This window comes from Ictalurus furcatus, chromosome 5 (genome assembly GCF_023375685.1).
Source record: "Ictalurus furcatus strain D&B chromosome 5, Billie_1.0, whole genome shotgun sequence".
In the NCBI taxonomy this organism is placed as follows: domain Eukaryota; kingdom Metazoa; phylum Chordata; class Actinopteri; order Siluriformes; family Ictaluridae; genus Ictalurus; species Ictalurus furcatus.
Window position 1 is genome coordinate 9,566,185 of NC_071259.1, and position 20,500 is coordinate 9,586,684.

The following is a 20,500-nucleotide window of genomic DNA, read 5'->3' on the forward strand; positions in this document are numbered from 1 at the left end:
GTGGTTAGCATTTTTGCCTCACACCTCCAGGGTTGGGGCTTCGAATCCCACCTCTGATCTCTCTCTATTCTTCAGGGGTTTCCTCCGGGTACTCCGGTTTCCTCCCAAAGTCCAAAGACATGCATTGTAGGCTGATTATCATTTCCAAATTGTCCGTAGTGTGTGAATGGGTGTGCGAGTGTGTGTGATATTGTCCCCCACCTTGTGCCCTGAGCTCCCTGGGATAGGCACCAGGCTCCCCGTGACCCTGTGTAGGTTAAGTACAAGTATGGAAGATGGATGGATGGATGGATATTCATGAATCATCATAACTCCTTGTAACTAAATTATTCTTTGTAAGCACTTTTATAAACTTTTTATAAACTTTTATAAAGTGCCTCATAAAGTTCTAATACTGTGCTATATACTATTCCTTGATAACTTATAACCATGTTGTAATACAAGTGACACACAATTATAATGCCGTGTGGTGTACTGCATAATCTATATAATTTATAATGATTATAAAGCAACTGTAATCTTTATTAATAATTAGAAAATAAAAACTCATTATAAACATTTAGAAAGTCATCACTGAATGCGCCAGGTAAAGTGAATGTTAAATCATTCCACATTATAAGTAAAATGTAAGACTTTTTTTTATTTTCCTTAAAAGTTATTTCTAACTTTGTTTTTGTAATATAATTTAGAAACACTTATTTCAGATTAATTACGAAAATGACAAGGACACACACACACACACGCATCTCCTTAACTAAGTGTTACATACACTAATTTGTGCAGTTATCCAATCAGCCAATTTTGTGGCAGCGGCGCAATGCGTAAAGTCATGTAGCTACAGATCAAGAGCTTCAGTTTAAAGTTCACATCAGATGGTTGTTGGTGCCAGATGGACTACCATGAGTTAGAGATGGCACTGTTCCATTACCCAGTGTTCTAATAACTGGGTACTAATTAGAACTGTGTTCTAATAACTGCATTATTATGTCACTCTTTCAGTCAAAAAATTACTAAGTCAAAGTCACTGCCTAAGTCACTGCCATGAGTTAGAGATGGCACTATTCCATTACCCAGTATTGGTATTGGGCCATTACCAGCAAAAAATGGTGGATTGGATATCGGAAAAAACATCGCATATTAGATACTTTAACAAACGGCAAAGACTGGAAGTGGATTTGGAAAAGGAATTTATTTTCGGAACTGCTTACATATACGCAAATAGACTTGACTTGTTTTCCTTTTGTTAGGAAAAGATATTTACAATGTAAGTGGTTTTTTTTGTGAAAGAATTTAACTGTGAAGTGCTTCAGTTAAAAAAAAAATGTAAAGCTTGGTAGTTTTTAAAGAACATAATATGGGATGGGTATCAGTATCGGCTGATACTCAAAGGTTCAGTATCAGTATTGGGATCGGAAAAGAAACAATGGTATCTTGCTGTCTCTAGTTTGAGTAACATTAAATTACAAATCACTTAATTCCAGCTTAATGGCAAAAACACATACAGACAAAATAAAAACAATTGTTCACCAAAAAAAGAAAAAAAAAATACCCACCAAAAATAACAGACACTGTCAAATAAATGGAGGCGGATGCACGTGCAGGTGGTTTTGTTAAAGAAAACACAGAAAGGAACATAGTGAAAATAAAAACCATTAACATGAACTATGATCAGAAGGCCGGAATCATGTACAGACTACAGCCGAAAATAGTTTACATATGACAAAAGATTGAAAAAGGAGCACACAGAAACCAGAATTTAAATAGGGAAGCTAAATAGGTGCAACAGGAAAGAGGTGTGAATGATCGGCCTGGTCATGTGATGTGCTGGGGATGATGTAGCTCTAACATGACAGACACATCATTTAAAAAAAAATAATAAAATGCAAATAAAAAGGTGTTTTGTTTTTAAACATTAAACAAAATTAGAGCTTTAGGAGGCTTTATTATTAGAGTTTATAAAAAAAATGCTTACAAGGAATCATTACCAACTTTTACCAAAAAATTACAAACACACTTATAATGATTTATGAATATGGGCTTCATCGAAAGTGTAAGTGGTGTTTTTTTAATTGTTTTTTTTTTACTCATAATGTTATTGCATTCATTTAAATAAGAATTTGATCAAATTGTTAATATTTGGATTGTGGTGTAAGACAGTGTCCTTTAACAGCAGTGCATTTTGAAGTGTGTTCTAATAACTGCATTATTATGTCACTCTTTCAGTCAAAAAATTACTAAGTCAAAGTTCAGGTCAGTAAACAAGTAAGTGTTTTTTATGCTGTGTTCAACCTCAGCCTTGCATGCCTCATCTTTATTTCCTGTGGAAAAAAAAAAAAAAAACAGATTCAGATTTCCTGCATGTCAGTGTTTGTGTAGTTTTACACCTCATGTTCTTCAAAGCTATGACCATGCATATCTTTTGTTGTGCACTTTTACTTTATTGTGACCACCAACATTATCTGAATTATCACATTATCTGCACTGACACACACACACACACACATACACACACAAATGTACATTATCAGTTCACACTCATGTTGAACACATTGTGAAACGTGGCATGACTGTTATATCTACTGTAAAGAAAGCGTTTCACTGACGCCTCCGTCCTTCTCTAGCCGTAGTTGGCGACGCTGGAACAGATTCTGTCGCAGGAAGTGCAGAGCAGCGGTGAAATCTACCAGCTTCTACTGGCTGGTCATTGTCCTGGTGTTCCTGAACACTCTCACCATATCCTCTGAACACTACAACCAGCCTGTCTGGCTCACTGAAGTACAAGGTAAACAATTGCACATGCCTGGCAAAATGAGTTTACCCTCAAGGTCTATACACTACTGAATGGATTTCCCATTGGGCCAAGCATTCTTTTATGATTTTATAACAGTAGTATTAGGGTTGCACGGTATACCGGTACTATGGTAGTATCACGATACTAAAGCTTCAAAACATCTCCGATGCCACTGTATTATTTAAACGGTTGTATCGCCAATACAGTAGTACCGTTAGTAAAGTTGTATTTATGTGCGGCAGTTAATACTATTTTCACTAAAACGACACATCCTACTGCTTTTGCAGAATACAAAAAGGTTAGTACACTTCATTGAACCTAAATTCTTTACCTTAATGTTTAAAGATTTCCTGTTTGATAGTAAGCGAGCTAACATTCCCAGTTTTATTTTTATTTTTTTGGAGTTCGTTTCCAAATTCAGTTATTTATTCCTAACGATGTGTTAATTCTTAGTACTCTGAGGACAATTTCCATTTGCATTATTTAACTGCTAAAAGGAACAATAGATGTAAAATGTGGCACATTGAATTAGTTACTTGCCAACTGTATTCTTTTTCTTGAGTTTTTCCAACAGTCAGTTATTCCTTCTCATTAATAAAGTATTCAGAGTAAAATTCAGGTTGTCTGTTTTCATTTATATTTAAGTATTTCTGTAAATTTGGTTCATTTTGTACATTTGAATGATGAAATAACACAATATTGCCTGGTATCGTGATACTTCCGCTGGTATAGTATTGTGAGATATGTTTGGGGTATCGTGACACCCCGATACAGTATAAGATTCATTCAAATATGTAATGCATCATAGATTAATGAACTTTGTTCATGGAAGAAAACACCCAAAAGCCAGTCACATATTTGGGGATCTCCTGATGGCAAGCATGTGTGCATGTGAGAAATAGAGGTCATGAGACAGGGACTAAGATAATTTTTTTCCATGGTCAAATCATGACACAGTACAAGTCGTTCAGGCTTGTTATTAAAAGTTGAAAATCTGGAAGAGATTCGACTGGAAAAGAAAGTACAAAATAAAAAAAAACAAAACAATGTTTTATTTTAATATTTTTTTTTTTAAAGGTTAGCAGTTGTCTAATGTCAGCTGCTCTAATGTCACAGGGGGACATTGCTACTGTAGCTCAGTTACAATGGTGTTTAATAGAATTGAAAAAAGTTCTGCAATCTCAAACTTAAATGAGCAAGCATAAACAGTCAGGTTTTGCTGTTAGTGCCTAAAAAGAAAAGAGCAAGCGTTCTTTTATTACTCACCATTTTTAATGTCATATTAATGAGAAATCCAGTGTAGAAGTAGTGGAGTAATGTAAACTCCGCAATTCCATTGCCCGATTCAGATTAAGATAATATTCTGATTCCCATAATTCTGATTCTCACCCCTTGAATAATCTTTAATCAGAAATTTGTTGCACGTAAACACCTTATTCAGAAAATCCACTGAAAGGAGATGTATGCGCATGCTCAGTTTGCAAGGAATTGATGCTTAGCTGGAGGCTAGGTATTTAGAAATAGCAACTCAGGCATTCTTACAACAACGATGTATACAGGAATATTCCGCTGCCTAAACATCGTTAACGGAATATGGCTGCAAACTGAATATAGACCATAAACAGAATTTGCTGTGCATGTAAATGTAGTCAATGATGGTTGGACTCAAAATTCCAGAATGCAGTGCAGCTAAAAGCAGTACTGAGTTATGGTCAGAGAGTCAAGAGAAGTTCGGCTCGGCTGAAGCTTTGGAACCTGTTTGAGCAGAGAGTTCAGATGAGAATGTGAAATAGCTGGACAGAATAAAGGACAAAAGCACTGATGCATTAATCTCTTTAGGTAGAGAAGTAGTGAGGGCTAAATCTCAATGCACCACTATCGGTAGTCGAATGGCATTGTGGGTAATGCAGGATCTAATCTAAAAAAGCCAACCCAGAATTTCATTACTAAATCAATCTTGGACATGATTGAAGATCACGTTAATTATAAAGAAAGTCTTTCAGGGTGGATTCTGTCCTTAAGGTTAGATTCAGAACAAACTATTACTGGCCTAAACTGTCATGAAAATACATCTGGTCAATAATTGCTTTAAAACTGATAAACTACACATTTTTTTTCTGCAGATGTAGCCAATAAGGTGTTGCTGGCCATGTTCACCTGTGAGATGCTGATTAAGATGTACAGCTTGGGCCTGCAGGCGTATTTCGTGTCTCTGTTCAACCGCTTCGACTGTTTTGTGGTGTGCGGCGGCATTGTGGAGACCATCCTCGTCGAGCTGGAGATCATGTCACCTCTCGGTATCTCCGTGTTCCGTTGCGTCCGTCTGCTCCGCATCTTTAAAGTCACCCGGTGAGTGACGAGCAGAACTCTTATTTGACAAATCTAAACTTGATCGTGGCCTCTATGTTTTTCGTGGACTGCACACACATTATCTTTGTTAGTTTTTTAACCCCTTAAACTCCCAAAACTGATCAGCCTGTCCAATCTTAAATTCCTTCCCTTACCAAACATACTTATCCTATTAGATTCCCTGCTGTACTAAATAATTCATAGTAGTTAATGAATAGTATGCATTTGAAATAACTGTATAAAAGACTTGAGTTGTATGGGATAATTCTAATTTTAAAATGTGTTTTTAAATGTAATTTATTTTCATTTCATTTAAAATTCAATTGAAATGTATTTAATTTAAAATAATATTTTAAAATATATTTTTATTTTAAATGTAAAATAAAACTAAAAAGAATTGTAATGAAATTTTAATGTAAAATAATTTAAGAAAAATATTTTAGTTCCTTTAGTTTTTTTTTATTTATTCTTCTTTTATTTTATTTATTATTATTAGTAGTAGTAGTAGTAGTAGTAGTATTTTAATATATCTCATATATTAAGGTCTGTACTCAGAGTATTAGTGGAGACAAACTTAGGTAAAAATGTGTACAGGATACATGATCTACCAGCACTTTTGAATAAGCCTGAATATTCTTTTCTCTTCAAAACATGATACCAAATGCATGTATTTTCAGTGAATAAGCACTAGATCAACCGTAAAAACTATAAGTGTTTCTCATTATTTTAGCCAGTTTCACATAGATTTAAAGTTGCATATTTTAAAATTCATTTTATGCATTTCTTTTTTGCTTTTTGTCCTTTTTCAGTCACTGGGCTTCTCTGAGTAACTTAGTTGCCTCTCTGCTGAACTCCATGAAGTCCATTGCCTCCTTGTTACTGCTGCTCTTCCTCTTCATCATCATCTTCAGCCTGCTTGGCATGCAGCTCTTTGGTGGCAAATTCAACTTTGATGAAACAATGACCAAAAGGAGCAACTTTGACAACTTCCCTCAGGCCTTGCTCACTGTCTTTCAGGTGTGTGTGTGTGTGTGTGTGTGTGTGTGTGTGTGTGTGTGTGTGTGTGTGGCTTCCATACATAGTGACACTAACTAAAAGCTCTCTGATCCAAATGCCAGATGGGTCTGTGATTTGGTTGATACGATATACGATTACTTCTTCTCCGTACATGTTTTAGTACAGCACGCTCATCATGAAACAGCCTTGTTCATCTAAGATTCATTTTCTATAATTGTACAATAGTGTTGTATTTTTCAAGCTCACCTACTGGTTTGTTGATGTCTTTCGACTCATTGGTGAAGTTTTGATGCAAGGCATGTATCTCCTGTAGTTAAAGCAAAATTTTGGAAAGATAAACTATTGTTAGCGTGGCACAAATGTAACTAATAATTATAATCAGGTTATGAATTGAATGATAAATAATAAGGTTTCAGAGAGACAGACCTGGCAGAGGGATTAAGACAAAACTACAGAATGCAGAGTGACGCAGCTGTGCTTAGTTATATCAGAGAATCGGCTCAGCTGAAGCTTTGAAGCCTGATCTGTTTGAGCAAAGTGTACAGATGAGGAGGTGAGATAGCTGGACAGAACAAAGGACTAAAGCACTGCCGCACCAATCTCTTTAGGAAGAGTAGTGAGAATAAGGATGTCTGACAGTTTTATCCTTATGGAGACATTTGGGAAAACCCCTTGAGGAAAACTGCAGCTTTAAGAAAAAAAGAAGAACTAAATTAAACTAAACTAAAACAGCCAAAATATTTCCTTTTGGTTACTGAGGTTACGTTTACAGTTATACTTAGGTGTAGCATGGCGTTAATTAGCTACATTAATAGTTAGGTCAGTGGAAGGTCCTCACAAGGATGCTAAGTCAAACCTGTGTGTGTGTGCTCAGATCCTGACAGGTGAGGACTGGAACGCAGTGATGTATGATGGGATCATGGCATATGGAGGCCCTTCCTCTTCAGGCATGATGGTGTGCATCTACTTCATCATTCTTTTCATCTGTGGAAACTGTATCCTTCAAATGATGTCCATCCACAAGGAGGAATATATTGTCTTGTAGCTGTTGTAACAACGGCAAAATATAATATATATAATAATCAACAACAGGTTGGTGTGATGATGAAGTTGATTATTTTCCAATAACAGCACGGTCCCAAAGTGTTTTATTCCTCTGATCCCACAATTCCATAATGATAAAAAAAATATATTAATTAAAGAATTACATACATTTAATTAATTTATATTTACATTTAATGTTTGGTATAGCCAAGAAAGTTAGTTCACTTGCGTTATAGCTGCTATAACCAGTTGGTCCCTCAACCGCCTTTCCTTTTATTTTCGGAAGACTTGTCGGAACTTAAAGTTACAGCTTTATCTCTGAATTTAAAAGGCTTTGACACTTTAAACTCCTTCCAAAAATGCTAAATGAACAACGTCTCACAGAAAACTTCACCATATCAACAATTACACATGGTTTTTAATCTATTTACAGTATGCAAGCATTGGCCATACAAGTACAGTGCTGTGAAAAAGTATTTCTTCTGTTTTTGTGTATATCTCATACTAAATTATTTCAGAAATTAAAACAAAATCCAAGATAAAATAAAGGCAACCTGAGTAAACACAAAATACAGTTTATACACAAAATGCACAACCAGGCCTGATTACTGCAAACCCTCTTCAGTCAAATTAACACTTAAATAGAACTTTTGAACAGCATGAAGTTGGTTAAAAGGTCTTACCCAGTAACACACTATGCCAAAGTTGAAAGAAATTTCAGAAATGATGAGGAAGAAGGTGATTGAAATACATCAGACTGGGAAGGGTTACAAAGCTATTTCAAAGGCTCTGGGACTCCAAAGAACCACAGATTGGATGGATAATTTCCATTATCTCAAAATGGAAAAAAGTTTGGCACAGTAATGAACCTTCCCAGAAGTGGCCGACCTTCCAAAATTCGTCTAAGAGCACAGCAACTACTCATCCAGCAAGTCACAAAAGAGCCAAGGACAACATCAAAGGACCTACAGGCCTGTCTTGCATCAATAAAGGTCACTGTTCGTGACTCCACTATCAGAAAGACACTGGGCAAAAATGGCATCCATGGAAGAGTGGCGAGGTGAAAATCACTGCTGACCCAGAAGAACATTAAGGCTCATCTGGATTTTGCCAGAACACACCTTGATGATCCTCAAACCTTTTGGGAGAATGTTTCATGGATTGATGAGTCGAAAGTGGAACTGTTTGGAAGACAGGGGGCCCGTTACATCTGGTGTAAACTAAACAGTGAATTCCACAAAAAGAACTGGATTGTGCAGCAAGAAAATGATCCAAAGTATAGGAGTAAGTCGACCTCTGAATGGTTCAAAAAAATGAAATTTTGGAGTGGTCTAGACAAAGTCCTGACTTCAACCAATTGGGATGCTGTGGCAGGACCTTACACGGGCAGATCATTCTTGAAAACTCTGCAATGTGGCTGAATTAAAACAGTTCTGTAAAGAAGAGTGGGCCAAAATTTCAAAGTGCTGTGAAAGACTGATCTCCAGTTATCAGAAGCATTTGTTTGCAGTTATTGCTGCTAAAGGTGGCACAACCAGATTTTAAGTTTAAGGGGGCAATTAGTTTTTCACATGGGTGATGTGAGGTTTTTTTTTGCTTCAATAAAGAAAAATAATTATAAAAACTGTATTGTGTGTTTACTCAGGTTGCCTTTGTTTTATGTTGTATATTGTTTGAAGATCTAAAACTATTTAGTATGAGATATATAAAAAAACAGAAGAAATCAGGATGGGGCAAATACTTTTTCACAGCACTGTAGTTGTTAGTATAAAAACAATGACATATTAGAGCGTGCCATCAATGTAAACCTTGCAGCCTTGAAACTACTCTCTGAGCTGCTGTTATAGTAAACAAATTAGCAGTACACAGTGCTGTGATATAAAAAGAATATGAAATAGACTTTTTCATTTTATATGTGTAAATGCCATTTTTTTCGGTTTTTATTCTTTGTGACTTGTATGACTTTAGTGCTACAAGTATATGGTTATTGCTTAATATTATGTAAAAGTCACTCTGTACTCTGTATTCCTATATTTTCTATATATTACATAACAATATTCACTGTGGTACTAATGTACACCTTTTTAAAAAAACAAAACAAAAAACAAACAACTAAGTAAGCACTTTTGCTTACATGTTGTGACATGTTTAGTATGTTATTGTATTTTACTCACAGAATTCACAATCTTTTTTGCTTATTGAATGTGATTTGGGGTTTGTCTCTGTAACTTGCACTTATTTATGATCCTTGACTATTTGCATAAGACATCCTGCTGAATGTATTCTTGGCCATTGCCGTGGACAACCTGGCGGATGCGGAGAGCCTGAACTCGGCACAGAAAGAACAAGAGGAGGAGAACAAGAGGAAGAAGAGAGCCAGGTAATTGGCACCACAAAGTGAATGTCGGTTTAGATGCTCCTGTACAATGTACAGTGTAACTAATTTACTTAAAGCTATGTGGTATCCATGTGCAGTCAGGTGAAAACCACGACATTTCCTAGTTTTCTTTGAGCCACATGTACACACAAAAAAAAACTCTGAAATAGTAGTCCCATCACAGAAAGGGAAAGTCCCAAAACCTTTGGCTAAATTTAGGGTTTTACTAAAATACATGCTTTGCATAAGCATTTATTTACATTTTACATTTACATGTCATTTGGCAGACGCCCTTATCCAGAGTGACTTACATTTATCTCATTTATACAGCTAAGCAATTTAGGGTTAAGGGCCTTGCTCAAGGTCCCAACAGTGGTAGCTTGGCAGTGCTGCGGCTTGAACTCCTGACCTTCTGATCAGTAACCCAGAGCCTTTAACCACTTAGCCACCATTTTCCTATTTACTGCACCAACAACTGCCTTTAGACATCTATTGATGGTGTTTTGAGTAAATATGTTTCCGGTTTTTCTCAGTATTGGGAAATATTGTGTTGAAATTCTTGTTGATGGTACTCATACACATGCTAATGTTTTTTTAGATCGAGATTACGATGAAAAAGTGATGTATTAATAATTTGAGGTGTCTCTTTCAGAAGGAAAGGTAGCATGGACAAGAAAGAAGAGGATAAAGGAGGTGAAGATGGAGAAACTAAGGTAGTTATTTTTGAAACATTAGACATGAATGTTCCTTTAAAAAAATGTTCTTGGTGGCCGTCTACACATTTATAATATGCCATGTGTTAATTGTCTCACAGGGTGCATTAGAGGAGGACACAGGGGATGAGGAAAGAGAGGCAGTTAATTCTACAGGTGCGCTTTCTGCTTAAAGGGATTTTATTCAGTCTACACTATAAAGACGGTCAGATATATTTTAAGACATGATCCCTGACTGTATGTGTGTGCATATACAGATGTGGATGATGACCAAGATGTTCCATCAGAACCCCGTCCTCAGAAGCTGTCGGACTTTAGCCTCAAGGAGAAGATTCCGCCCATTCCTGAGGGCAGCGCTTTCTTCATCTTCAGCCACACAAATCCGTGAGATGAGCACATAAACACGTACCACATGCACGATCTGAATTTTTACGTTGTTGTTGTTGTTTTTTTTTTTTACACAACAGTGTTTTCAAAATGGTGGCAGCAGGGCGGCTTAGTGGTTGGAACGTTTGCCTCACACCTCCAGGGTTGGGGGTTCAAATCCCACCTCCAACCTGCATGGAGTTTGCATGTTCTCCCCGTGCTTCAGGGGTTTCCTCCAGGTGCTCCGGTTTCCTCCCCCAGTCAAAGACATGCGTTGTAGGCTGATTGGCATTTCCAAATTGTCTGTAATGTGTGCATGGGTGTGCGAGTGTATGGGCTGTGATGGGTTGGCACCCCGCCCAGGGTGTCCCCCACTTTGTGCCCGAGTTCCCTTGGATAGACTCCAGTCTCCCCACGACCCCCATAAGCAGTATGGAAAATGGATGGATGGGTTTCACAATGATCAGCAATGTTGCAATAAATATTTAACAATGCTTGCCCTGGAGAGAATACAGCACTGAGTCTCTTCCTGTAATGAAGACACTTGTTGAGGGGTCATGGTTTACTCTTTCATGCAGAATGCTCCTTTAATATTTTTAGGTTTTTTCGTTTCCTCTTCAATTCACACCACAAGATTTCAGTAGGGTTCAAATCTTTGCAAAACATTGCTTTTGTGTTTTTTAAACCTGTGTTCTGTGCTGATTTGGAAGTATGTTTAGCTCGATCCTGTTGAAAGCCAAATCTGAACCTCCTAGCAGAGGCAGCCATATTCTGGGCTGAAATATCCTTGTACTTAGACGAATTCATGATACGATCAATCTGCACAAGTGCCTCTTCCACACTACATCTCTAAAGCATCAATAGGGCTTTTCCTTCTATATGGTTCCTTTTTGTAGCCAACATGCTTATGGTACCCATGAGCAAAAAGTTGGATTTTGGTCTCCTCTGAATAGCTCTAATGATGCTTGGTGAAATTCAGGCACTGTATTTTGTGAGATGCTCTCAGGATGGGCTTCTTTCTTGCAGTACTTCCAAACATCTTAGTTTCAGTTTTGAAATTTGACAACCATAAGAATCAAGTAAATTGTGCAGTTCTGAAAATGTAATCTTTGGGCTCTTTTGTCCCTCGATCACCGTCCTTCTCACTTTTCTTTCAAGTCAATTATGTGCTCAACAAGTCAACAAGTTAATTGTGCTTGATGGTATTTATATGAAGGGTGCCAGTAATTCTGGAGGGTGATGTACATTAGCTGATCTCCATTCTAAAATTTCCACAGGTTCCGTGTGGGCTGCTATCGTCTGATCAACCACCAGATCTTCACCAACATTACCCTCGTCTTCATCATGCTTAGCTCCTTCTCGCTGGCAGCTGAGGACCCCATTCGAAACCTCTCAGCACGGAACACTGTAAGATCTTTCCTTAAGTACCTTCAGTAACCTTAGCAAAACAAGTAGATAAATTATACCATCTATCTGTAAATTTGAAGATGCTCAAAGGTATTCATTTACTTTATTTCTATTCATGATTTTTCTAACACCATCAAATCTTTCCAGAGCTTAATCTGAAAATACATGGCTTATTAACTTTCTTCATGCAGTTGTCTATGTGCAGAGATGAAAGAATAACGAGATGAATGCTCTTTTTTTAGATCAATCAATTAATTCATTTAAATCTTGATGACTTGTGTTTAAAAGGAATGGTTTATTGTAAAATCAAATTTGAAAAAATTTCCACTTACCCTAAATGTAGTTAATCAGATGTGTTGCAAACATTTTCTTCTATAGTTTTGTACTGGAGCTCTTGGGCTAATGTATTATTACTATTTAAGTTATGCAATATTGTTGTAAAATAAGCGATTTTGTAAAATAGCAGATAAATTAACCATTTGAACCACTCTGCCTTCAATATTTGGGGCCTGGGGGATGTGCTGTCAGTATCACTAGTATAAATGTAACCACCAAGTAACTACTTGTTGTTGTGGTTAATACCAAAATACAGTAGGAATAAAACATGAATGCTGCCTTCATAATGTGGGTGTCACTTGACAAATCCATGCCACACTACCAAAGGTCTTCATTACCAGAATACTAATTAATTTCCAGGTCATCTGAACTATTACCTGTAACTTATATCTTACACATTTTTTTAATCATCAGTTGTATCTGGCATCCTGATCTATACCCCATACATAGATCCAGTTGTATCTGATTCCTTTAAGTCCTGTAAGTTGCGAGGTGAGGCCTCCATGGATCAGACTTGTTTGTCCATCACATCCCACAGATGCTCGATCGGATTGAGATCTGGGGAATTTGGAGGCCAAGTCAACACGTTCGACTCTTTGTCATGTTCCTCAAACCATTTCTGAACAATTTTTGCAGTGTGGCAGGGCGCATTATCCTGCTGAAAGAGGCCACTGCTATTAGGGAATATCGTTGCCATGAAGAGGTGTACTTGGTCTGCAACAATGTTTAGGTAGGTGGTACGTGTCAAAGTAACATCCATATGAATGCCAGGACCCAAGGTTTCCCAGCAGAACATTGCCCACTGCCTCTACCGGCTTGTCTTCTTCCCATAGTGCATCCTGGTGCCATCTCTTCCCCAGGTAAGCGACGCATATGCGCCTGGATGTCCACGTGATGTAAAAGAAAATGTGATTCATCAGACCAGGCCACCTTCTTTCATTGCTCCATGGTCCAGTTCTAATGCTCACATGCCCTGACCGGGCTGCAGCAACACAGCCCCATAAGCAGCAAGCTGCAATGCACTGTGTGTTCTGACACCTTTCTATCGTAGCCAGCATTAACTTTTTCAGCAATTTGTGCTACAGTAGCACTTCTGTGGGATTGGACCAGACAGGCTAGCCTTCACTCCCCTTGTGCATCAGTGAGCCTTGGGTGCCCCTGTCGCCAGTTCACAATTTGTCCTTTCTTGGACTACTTTTGCTAGGTACTAACCAGTGCATAACAGGAACACCCACAATACCTGCAGTTTTGGAGATGTTCTGACTCAGTCGTCTAGCCATCACAATTTGTCCCTTGTCAAAGTTGCCCTTTTTTCCAGTTTTCAACACATCAACTTCGAGAACTGCCTAATATATCTCACCCCTTGACAGGTGCCACTGTAATGAGATAATCAATGTTATTCACTTTACCTGTCAATGGTTTTAATATTATGGCTGTTTGGTGTAAATGCATTTATAATAATGGTGGGTCGTGATTGTCACCACCGTAGCAAAATGTAAAAAAAAAAAAAAAAAAAATCACAGACCAAATGGCTATGCTACTACAGGGTCCCTAGACCACACTTTGAGAACCATTGGTCTACACATCATTTTGAAGTCTTGCTTACTCCTTAGCCTTATTGTTCCATCTTTGATTTTGCTGTTTGTTTTTTTTTTTTTTAATTTACATTGGTCAGTTCTGCACATGCATTCGGCTCCTCCACTGGTGTGCAGTTTGTCACAGTTACAGTGTTCAGATACATGGTGACATTTTGTACATTTCTACAAATTTCAGTTATTGTGTCCTGAACCACATCAGCAGGTCTTTAATCAAGGCTTGTGTTTTGAGGTCAGTGCATGGGTATATCCAGTGCCTTGCATAAGTATCCTTGGACGTCAGTGACCAGGTAAGGAGAGAATTAGTCAAAAAGGTACCCAGGAGCTGGAGAGACAGCTCAGATGGGAGAAACTTTTCATAGTACCAGCCATTTCCTGGACACTCCACAAAGCTAGGCTTTGTGGAACAGATCCCATTTGGAGTTTGCCAACAGGCATGTTGGAAAATATTCTCCAATTGTTAAAGGTTCTACAATTTCAAAATGTAGCAAAAGTTAAAGAGGGTTGAATACTTATGCAAGGCATTGTATTTCATTATTTTCATCAATTGTTATCTACGTTAGCCTCATAGCTCCAGTTAAATATCCAAAGTCATGGCTCTTTTACTTCATTGGGGGTGAGGAGAAAGTTCTGTAAATTAGACTTGTCACCAACACTCCTTGTTGTCTGTGCTTAACTGTCATGTTGCCCTTTTACAGATTCTTGGTTATTTTGACTATGCCTTCACAGCTATCTTTACAGTAGAGATCCTACTGAAGGTAATTGCTTCTCCATGCCTTGAAGTTTTGTACTAGCTAAGCATTGTTAATGGTATGACTCTTGCCTCCACAGGTCCTAGGCTATGCTGATTATGTCTTCACTAGTATATTTACCTTTGAGATCGTATTAAAGGTAAACTCGTTTCTCTGGCATGGGCAGCCTTGCTGCATCACCGTTTTTGTGTCAAGTCGTCTCACAGAGGCCATTGCACTGTTATGTGTTTGTTAGCATTGCTCCTCTTCATAAGTAAACGAAGATATCTAAAAAGCATTCCTGTTTGGCATATGAAAAACTATGCTTTATAGTCTTTTTTTTTTTTTTTTTAGATCTGTAATTTGCTGGAATGTAATGGCTTATTACAGTGCAATGTAACTTAACTTTAAAGTCTTTAAACCAACACCAACATTGCTTAACCCCATAGTAATACTCCATTATCTTTTTCTGGAATATGTGGTAGGTCTAAAACTTTAGCTTCAGGTTTGCCTACTGTGAGATGTTTACTTCGGTGCAAGAGGTTGCATGGTATTCATACCCATAAACGTCATGGTATTCATGCACGTGCACATCATGAAACATTGCATCTGCACTTCAGTCTGTATTTCAGTGCATCAAAAGTTTAAAAACTGACCTTCTGGAACCAGATGTGGGAATTTTTAGCAGCGTTTATGAAACTCTCCCAGTAGAGGGTTTCCAGATTAAATGGACTGATTTGGCATCTTCTTTATCTTGTGTTTTGTCTGTTTTTAATGCCGCCAATCCCATATTGTTAACAAAAAAAGAGCATGTTTATCATAAGAAACTATAGTGCCCCAGGTAGACTTTTGAGACTGTTTGAAAACACTGTCTGGTTTGGCTTTTGTTTGGTTGATGTCTGTACAATGTTGCCTGCAGCGGCTAGTGGATGGTAGAATGTTGTGCACATCAAATGTAAAGCCCTCTTTGTTTGACTTGGAGACAGTGTTACGTTGTCTAATTGTTTTTGTATTGTGCTGAGAGTGGTGTTTTGTGTGGTGGAGTTCAGAGGGATTGAAAGTCATTTCATGCATCCTAAGGCACAATCTGTTGTAAAACTAGGCATGTGTGTAAAGAGAGTATAAATCACAGTTATGATTGCACTAGTCTGTTTTTTTTCTTCTCCTTCTTCTTCTTCTTCTTCAATCATTTCCATGCATATGTCATTGAATTCCTTATTTCAACTACCAATTAACATGCTGACATTATAAGAAAGACGTATAATGTCAAAAACCACATCTGTTGATTTTTATTACATTATTATGGCTCATTCATAAACCTGGTAGACATTTTCATTTACAAAATGCCTAGAAGTGTCAGTCAGTATATTACAACACCAATTCCAAAAAAGTTGGGACACTGTGTAAAATGCAAATAAAAACAGAATATAATGATTTGCAAATCTCATAAACCCATATGTTATTCACAGTAGAACATAGAAAACATATCAAATGTTTAAATTGAGTAAATGTGCCATTTTAAGAAAAAAATAAGGTAATTTTGAATTCGATGACCGCAACACATCTGAAAAAAGTTGGGACGGGGGCAACAAAAGGCTGGAAAAGTAAGTGTTACTAAAAAGAAACAGCTGGAGGTTAATTGGCAACAGGTCAGTAGCATGATTGGGTGTAAAAAGAGTATCTTAGAGAGGCTTTCAGAAGTAAAGATGGGCAGAGGTTCACCAATGTGTGAAAAACTGCGTATACAATTTATGGAACAATTTCAGAAAAATGTTCCTCAACGTAAAATTGCGAAGACTATGAATATCTCATCATTTATAGTACATAATATCACCAAAATATTCCAAGAATCTGTAGAAATCTCTGTGAATCTGGCATGATTCTGTAATGGAAATCACTGCATGAGCTTAGAAACACCTCCAGAACTCATTGTCTGTGAACACAGTTCACCGTGCCATCCACAGATGCTGGTTAAAGCTCTATCATGCAAAGAAGAAGCCATATGTGAACATGATCCAAAAATCATCTCTTGGCCAAAGCTCATTTAAAATGGACTGAGGCAAAGTGGAAAACTGTTCTGTGGTCAGACGAATCGAAATTTGAAATTATTTTTGGAAACCATGGATGCCGCGTCCTCTAATCTAAAGAGACCATCCGGCTTTTTATCAGTGCTCAGTTCAAATGCCTACATCTCTGATGGTATGGGGTACATTAGTGCCTATGGAATGGGCAGCTTGCACATCAGGAAAGGCACCATCAATGCTGACAGGTATATACAGGTTTTAGAGCAACATATGCTTCCATCCAGATTCCATCCCATCTTTACTTCTGAGAGACTCTGCCTCTCTAAAATACACTTTTTTATACCCAATCATGTTATTGACCTGTTGCCAATTAACCTAATTATTTGAAAATGTTCCTCCAGCTGTTTTGTTTTAGTAACACTTACTTTTCCAGCCTTTTGTTGCCCCTGTCCCAACTTTTTGGAGACATGTTGTGGCCATCAAATTCAAAATTACCTTATTTTTCCTTAAAATGGTACATTTCCTCAGTTTAAACATTTGATATGTTTTCTATGTTCTATTGTGAATAACTCATGGGTTTATGAGATTTGCAAATCATTGCATTTTGTTTTTATTTACATTTATTTACATTTTACATAGCGCCCCAACTTTTTTGGAATTGTGGTTGTATATCTGAATATAAACTACAGCAGTGATATATTTAATTGTATTATTCAAGTAATAACACTTTAGAGAAGTTAATGTACTTGTCCATAAAGGAAAATTCCAACCTTTTTTTTTCAACCTAGTCTCTGTCTACCCCATACATAGCATGTTGATATTCACCACAAACAGGAATTTCACTGTACTCGGAAAAGGATGGAGCATTGTTTGGCCTTTCCCTGTGTTCATACCAGCAGCAAGTTTTTATCTAGTGTTGCTCAGATTGTGTTGCGTTTCTATCTTTAGTTTACTGCTGGATGAAAACAGGACTTCACTGGTAGCAATAGGTTAGTGCGATATCCATAAAAATTACTATATCTATAGAGGATAACTACAGAACATCCACCCATCTTACCACAAATAAAAATTCTGCAAGGAAATGCTTGTATATAAAATGCGTCTGCGTAGTGCATCCCTGTCTACTAGTGTCAGAATGAGCCTCTTCATGATTTCTGGTGTTTGGTCACAACATGATACATTCAATACACACATCTCAGACAACACAGCACAACTATAATCCTGCTACACAAATATTGCACCTAATATACAAATATTACAAGCGGAAATGGTAGGCTCAGTGTAAATTACATTACAGCGGAGGTAGAAATAACAGCTGGATGCAATTCAGGGTGCAACAATTGTGATATATATAATAAATAATGACTATGATATATATAGTAATGACAGTATTAATAATAATATATTTGATAAATAATATTAAATAGTACTATTTATTAATTATATTTAAAAGAATAATAACATTTAACTGCAAAATAATAAAAAATAAATAAGAATACTACTACTACTACTACTACTACTACTACTACTACTACTACTAATAATAATAATAATAATAATAATATGCACATATCTAGTACCAGGAATGCAATTATTCTTAATAACATTTAAGATTGCTAGTTACTCGCAGGTCAGTATTGTAGTGATTACCGAATGTTGCGTAGTCAGCCTGGTTAATTACAGAACTTGCCAGTGGAAAGAAGTCGTTTCAATGACGTGCAGTTTATGTTAATATATGGATAATATTCAACGCTTGCCCTGTCCATGCATCCCAGTCGTTTAACCATCTGTTGCTGGAAATTGCCAGCTGTCATTGAAATTTCATTAATTTCAGTCACTTTGTTGTGTTGTGTTGCTGCCAGTATGAACACATGGTTATATTGGAAGTCTATGACTTGGAGTAAACATGCTTTCTGTTTTCATAAAGACAAGCAGGAAATTCTTGTTTGTTGTAATAACACAGTTGCGGTAGATTGATGTTGATGCTGAAGAAACACTGGAATATTCCACTGAAGTCACATTCCGAGACCATACCACAATTCTACTGAAATAATACCACAACTACTCTGAATGATCTAATATCACATAATCTTTGATATTTGAGAGGATGGTAAATGTATACATGGTTGCAGTCATTTCTGACCGTTGCTTTTACTTTTTTGTATGTTGATTGTTATGTGTCTGTTGGGCTGTTATTCATACTGTGACATTTTCATTCAGATGACGGCCTATGGTGCGTTCCTACACAAAGGAGCATTCTGCAGAAACTACTTCAACCTGCTGGATTTGCTAGTTGTTGGAGTCTCTTTGGTGTCCTTTGGCATACAGTATGTACCATACAGCACAGAGAGAATAACATAACCATAGAACAAAAAAAAAATTCTTAACAACAAAACTAAACAAAAAGCTACATTTGATTACAAAAATTGGTTAGTGTGATTGGTTTTTTATGAGGTGATGAAGTATGAAATAGTTTATTGTTTTAAATTTTAATAAAGTGCATAGCTTCACTGAATTATTTAAAGGCCTCAGATATGCTTTACTAAAAAATACAAATATATGTGGACCCTGGTTTAAGTGTAACTGTAGAGAAAGTGGTATAGAAAGGTTTATTGTAAATTGTGTGTGTTGTGTTCACAGGTCCTCAGCCATCTCCGTTGTAAAGATTCTAAGAGTACTGCGGGTGCTTCGTCCTCTTAGAGCCATCAACAGGGCCAAAGGACTCAAAGTAAGACCACTGCTTGGTTTGTTAAAACAGAAAATAGATCTTGGCTGTTTTTGAGTGTGTGCATACGCCAATAAGCCATAACATTAAAACCACCTGCCTAATATTGTGTAGATCCACCAGATCTCTGAAGGTGTGCTGTGGTATCTGGCACCACAACACTAGCAGCAGGTCCTTTAAGTCCTGTAAGTTGTGAGGTGGAGCCTCCATGGACCAGACTTGTTTGTCCAACACATCCCACACATGCTTGATCAGATGGAAATCTGGGGAATTTGGATGCCAAGTCAACACCTTGTGACTCTTTGTCATGTTTCTCAAACCATTCCTGAACAATTTTTGTAGCGTGTCAGGATGCATTATCCTGCTGAAAGAGGCCACTGCCATTAGGGAATTCCGTTGCAATGAAGGGGTGTACTTGGTCTGCAACAATGATTAAGTAGGTGGTATGTGTCAAAATAACATCCACATGAATGCCAGGACCCAAGGTTTCCCAGCAGAACATTGCCCAGAGCATCACACTGTCTCCACCGGCTTGCCCTCTTCTTATAGTGCATCCTGGTGCCATCTCTTCCCCAGGTAAGCGATGTGCATGCACTCAGCAATCCACATGATGTAAAAGAAAACGTGATTCCTCAGACCAGGCTACCTTTTTCCATTGCTCCATGGTCCAGATCTGATACTCTGATACGTGCCCATTGTAGGTGCTTTCAGCGATGGACAGGAGTCATCATGGGCACTCTGACCGGTCTGCAGCTACACAGCTCCATACTCAGCAAGTGTTCTGACACTTTTCTATCATAGCCAGCATTAACTTTTTCAGAAATTTCTGCTACAGTAGCTCTTCTATGGGATTGGACCAGAAGGGCTAGCCTTTGTTCCCCATGCACATCAATGAGCACTGGGCGCCCATGACCCTAACGCCGGTTCACCAGCTGACCTTCCTTGGACCACTTTTGGTAGGTACTGACCACTGCATACCAGGAACACCCCACAAGACCTGCTGTTTTGGTGATGTTCTGACCCAG

The 20,500-nt window shown here is 37.6% G+C and overlaps 2 protein-coding genes across 10 annotated transcripts in view; one reads left to right on the plus strand and one right to left on the minus strand.

Annotated features, from left to right (window-relative positions):
* cacna1db (calcium channel, voltage-dependent, L type, alpha 1D subunit, b) overlaps positions 1 to 20,500 on the plus strand; it is a 151,477-nt gene that overhangs the window by 95,628 nt on the left and 35,349 nt on the right. For 4 of the 9 annotated variants that reach the window (XM_053624709.1, XM_053624711.1, XM_053624708.1 and 1 more), the window contains exons 11-24: positions 2,224 to 2,262; positions 2,622 to 2,782; positions 4,915 to 5,140; positions 5,950 to 6,157; positions 7,032 to 7,152; positions 9,467 to 9,581; positions 10,231 to 10,291; positions 10,393 to 10,447; positions 10,549 to 10,675; positions 11,935 to 12,064; positions 14,694 to 14,753; positions 14,827 to 14,886; positions 18,971 to 19,077; positions 19,391 to 19,478. In XM_053624709.1, the coding sequence (XP_053480684.1) occupies positions 2,224 to 2,262; positions 2,622 to 2,782; positions 4,915 to 5,140; positions 5,950 to 6,157; positions 7,032 to 7,152; positions 9,467 to 9,581; positions 10,231 to 10,291; positions 10,393 to 10,447; positions 10,549 to 10,675; positions 11,935 to 12,064; positions 14,694 to 14,753; positions 14,827 to 14,886; positions 18,971 to 19,077; positions 19,391 to 19,478 (1,558 nt within the window). The remainder of the gene's footprint in view (positions 1 to 2,223; positions 2,263 to 2,621; positions 2,783 to 4,914; positions 5,141 to 5,949; positions 6,158 to 7,031; positions 7,153 to 9,466; positions 9,582 to 10,230; positions 10,292 to 10,392; positions 10,448 to 10,548; positions 10,676 to 11,934; positions 12,065 to 14,693; positions 14,754 to 14,826; positions 14,887 to 18,970; positions 19,078 to 19,390; positions 19,479 to 20,500) is intronic. The other 5 variants (XM_053624710.1, XM_053624714.1, XM_053624715.1 and 2 more) reach the window with 5 other exon arrangements.
* chdh (choline dehydrogenase) overlaps positions 7,124 to 20,500 on the minus strand; it is a 77,044-nt gene continuing 63,667 nt past the window's right edge. The window contains exon 9 of the mRNA XM_053624720.1: positions 7,124 to 7,202. The gene's annotated coding sequence lies outside the window, so the exon portion shown is untranslated. The remainder of the gene's footprint in view (positions 7,203 to 20,500) is intronic.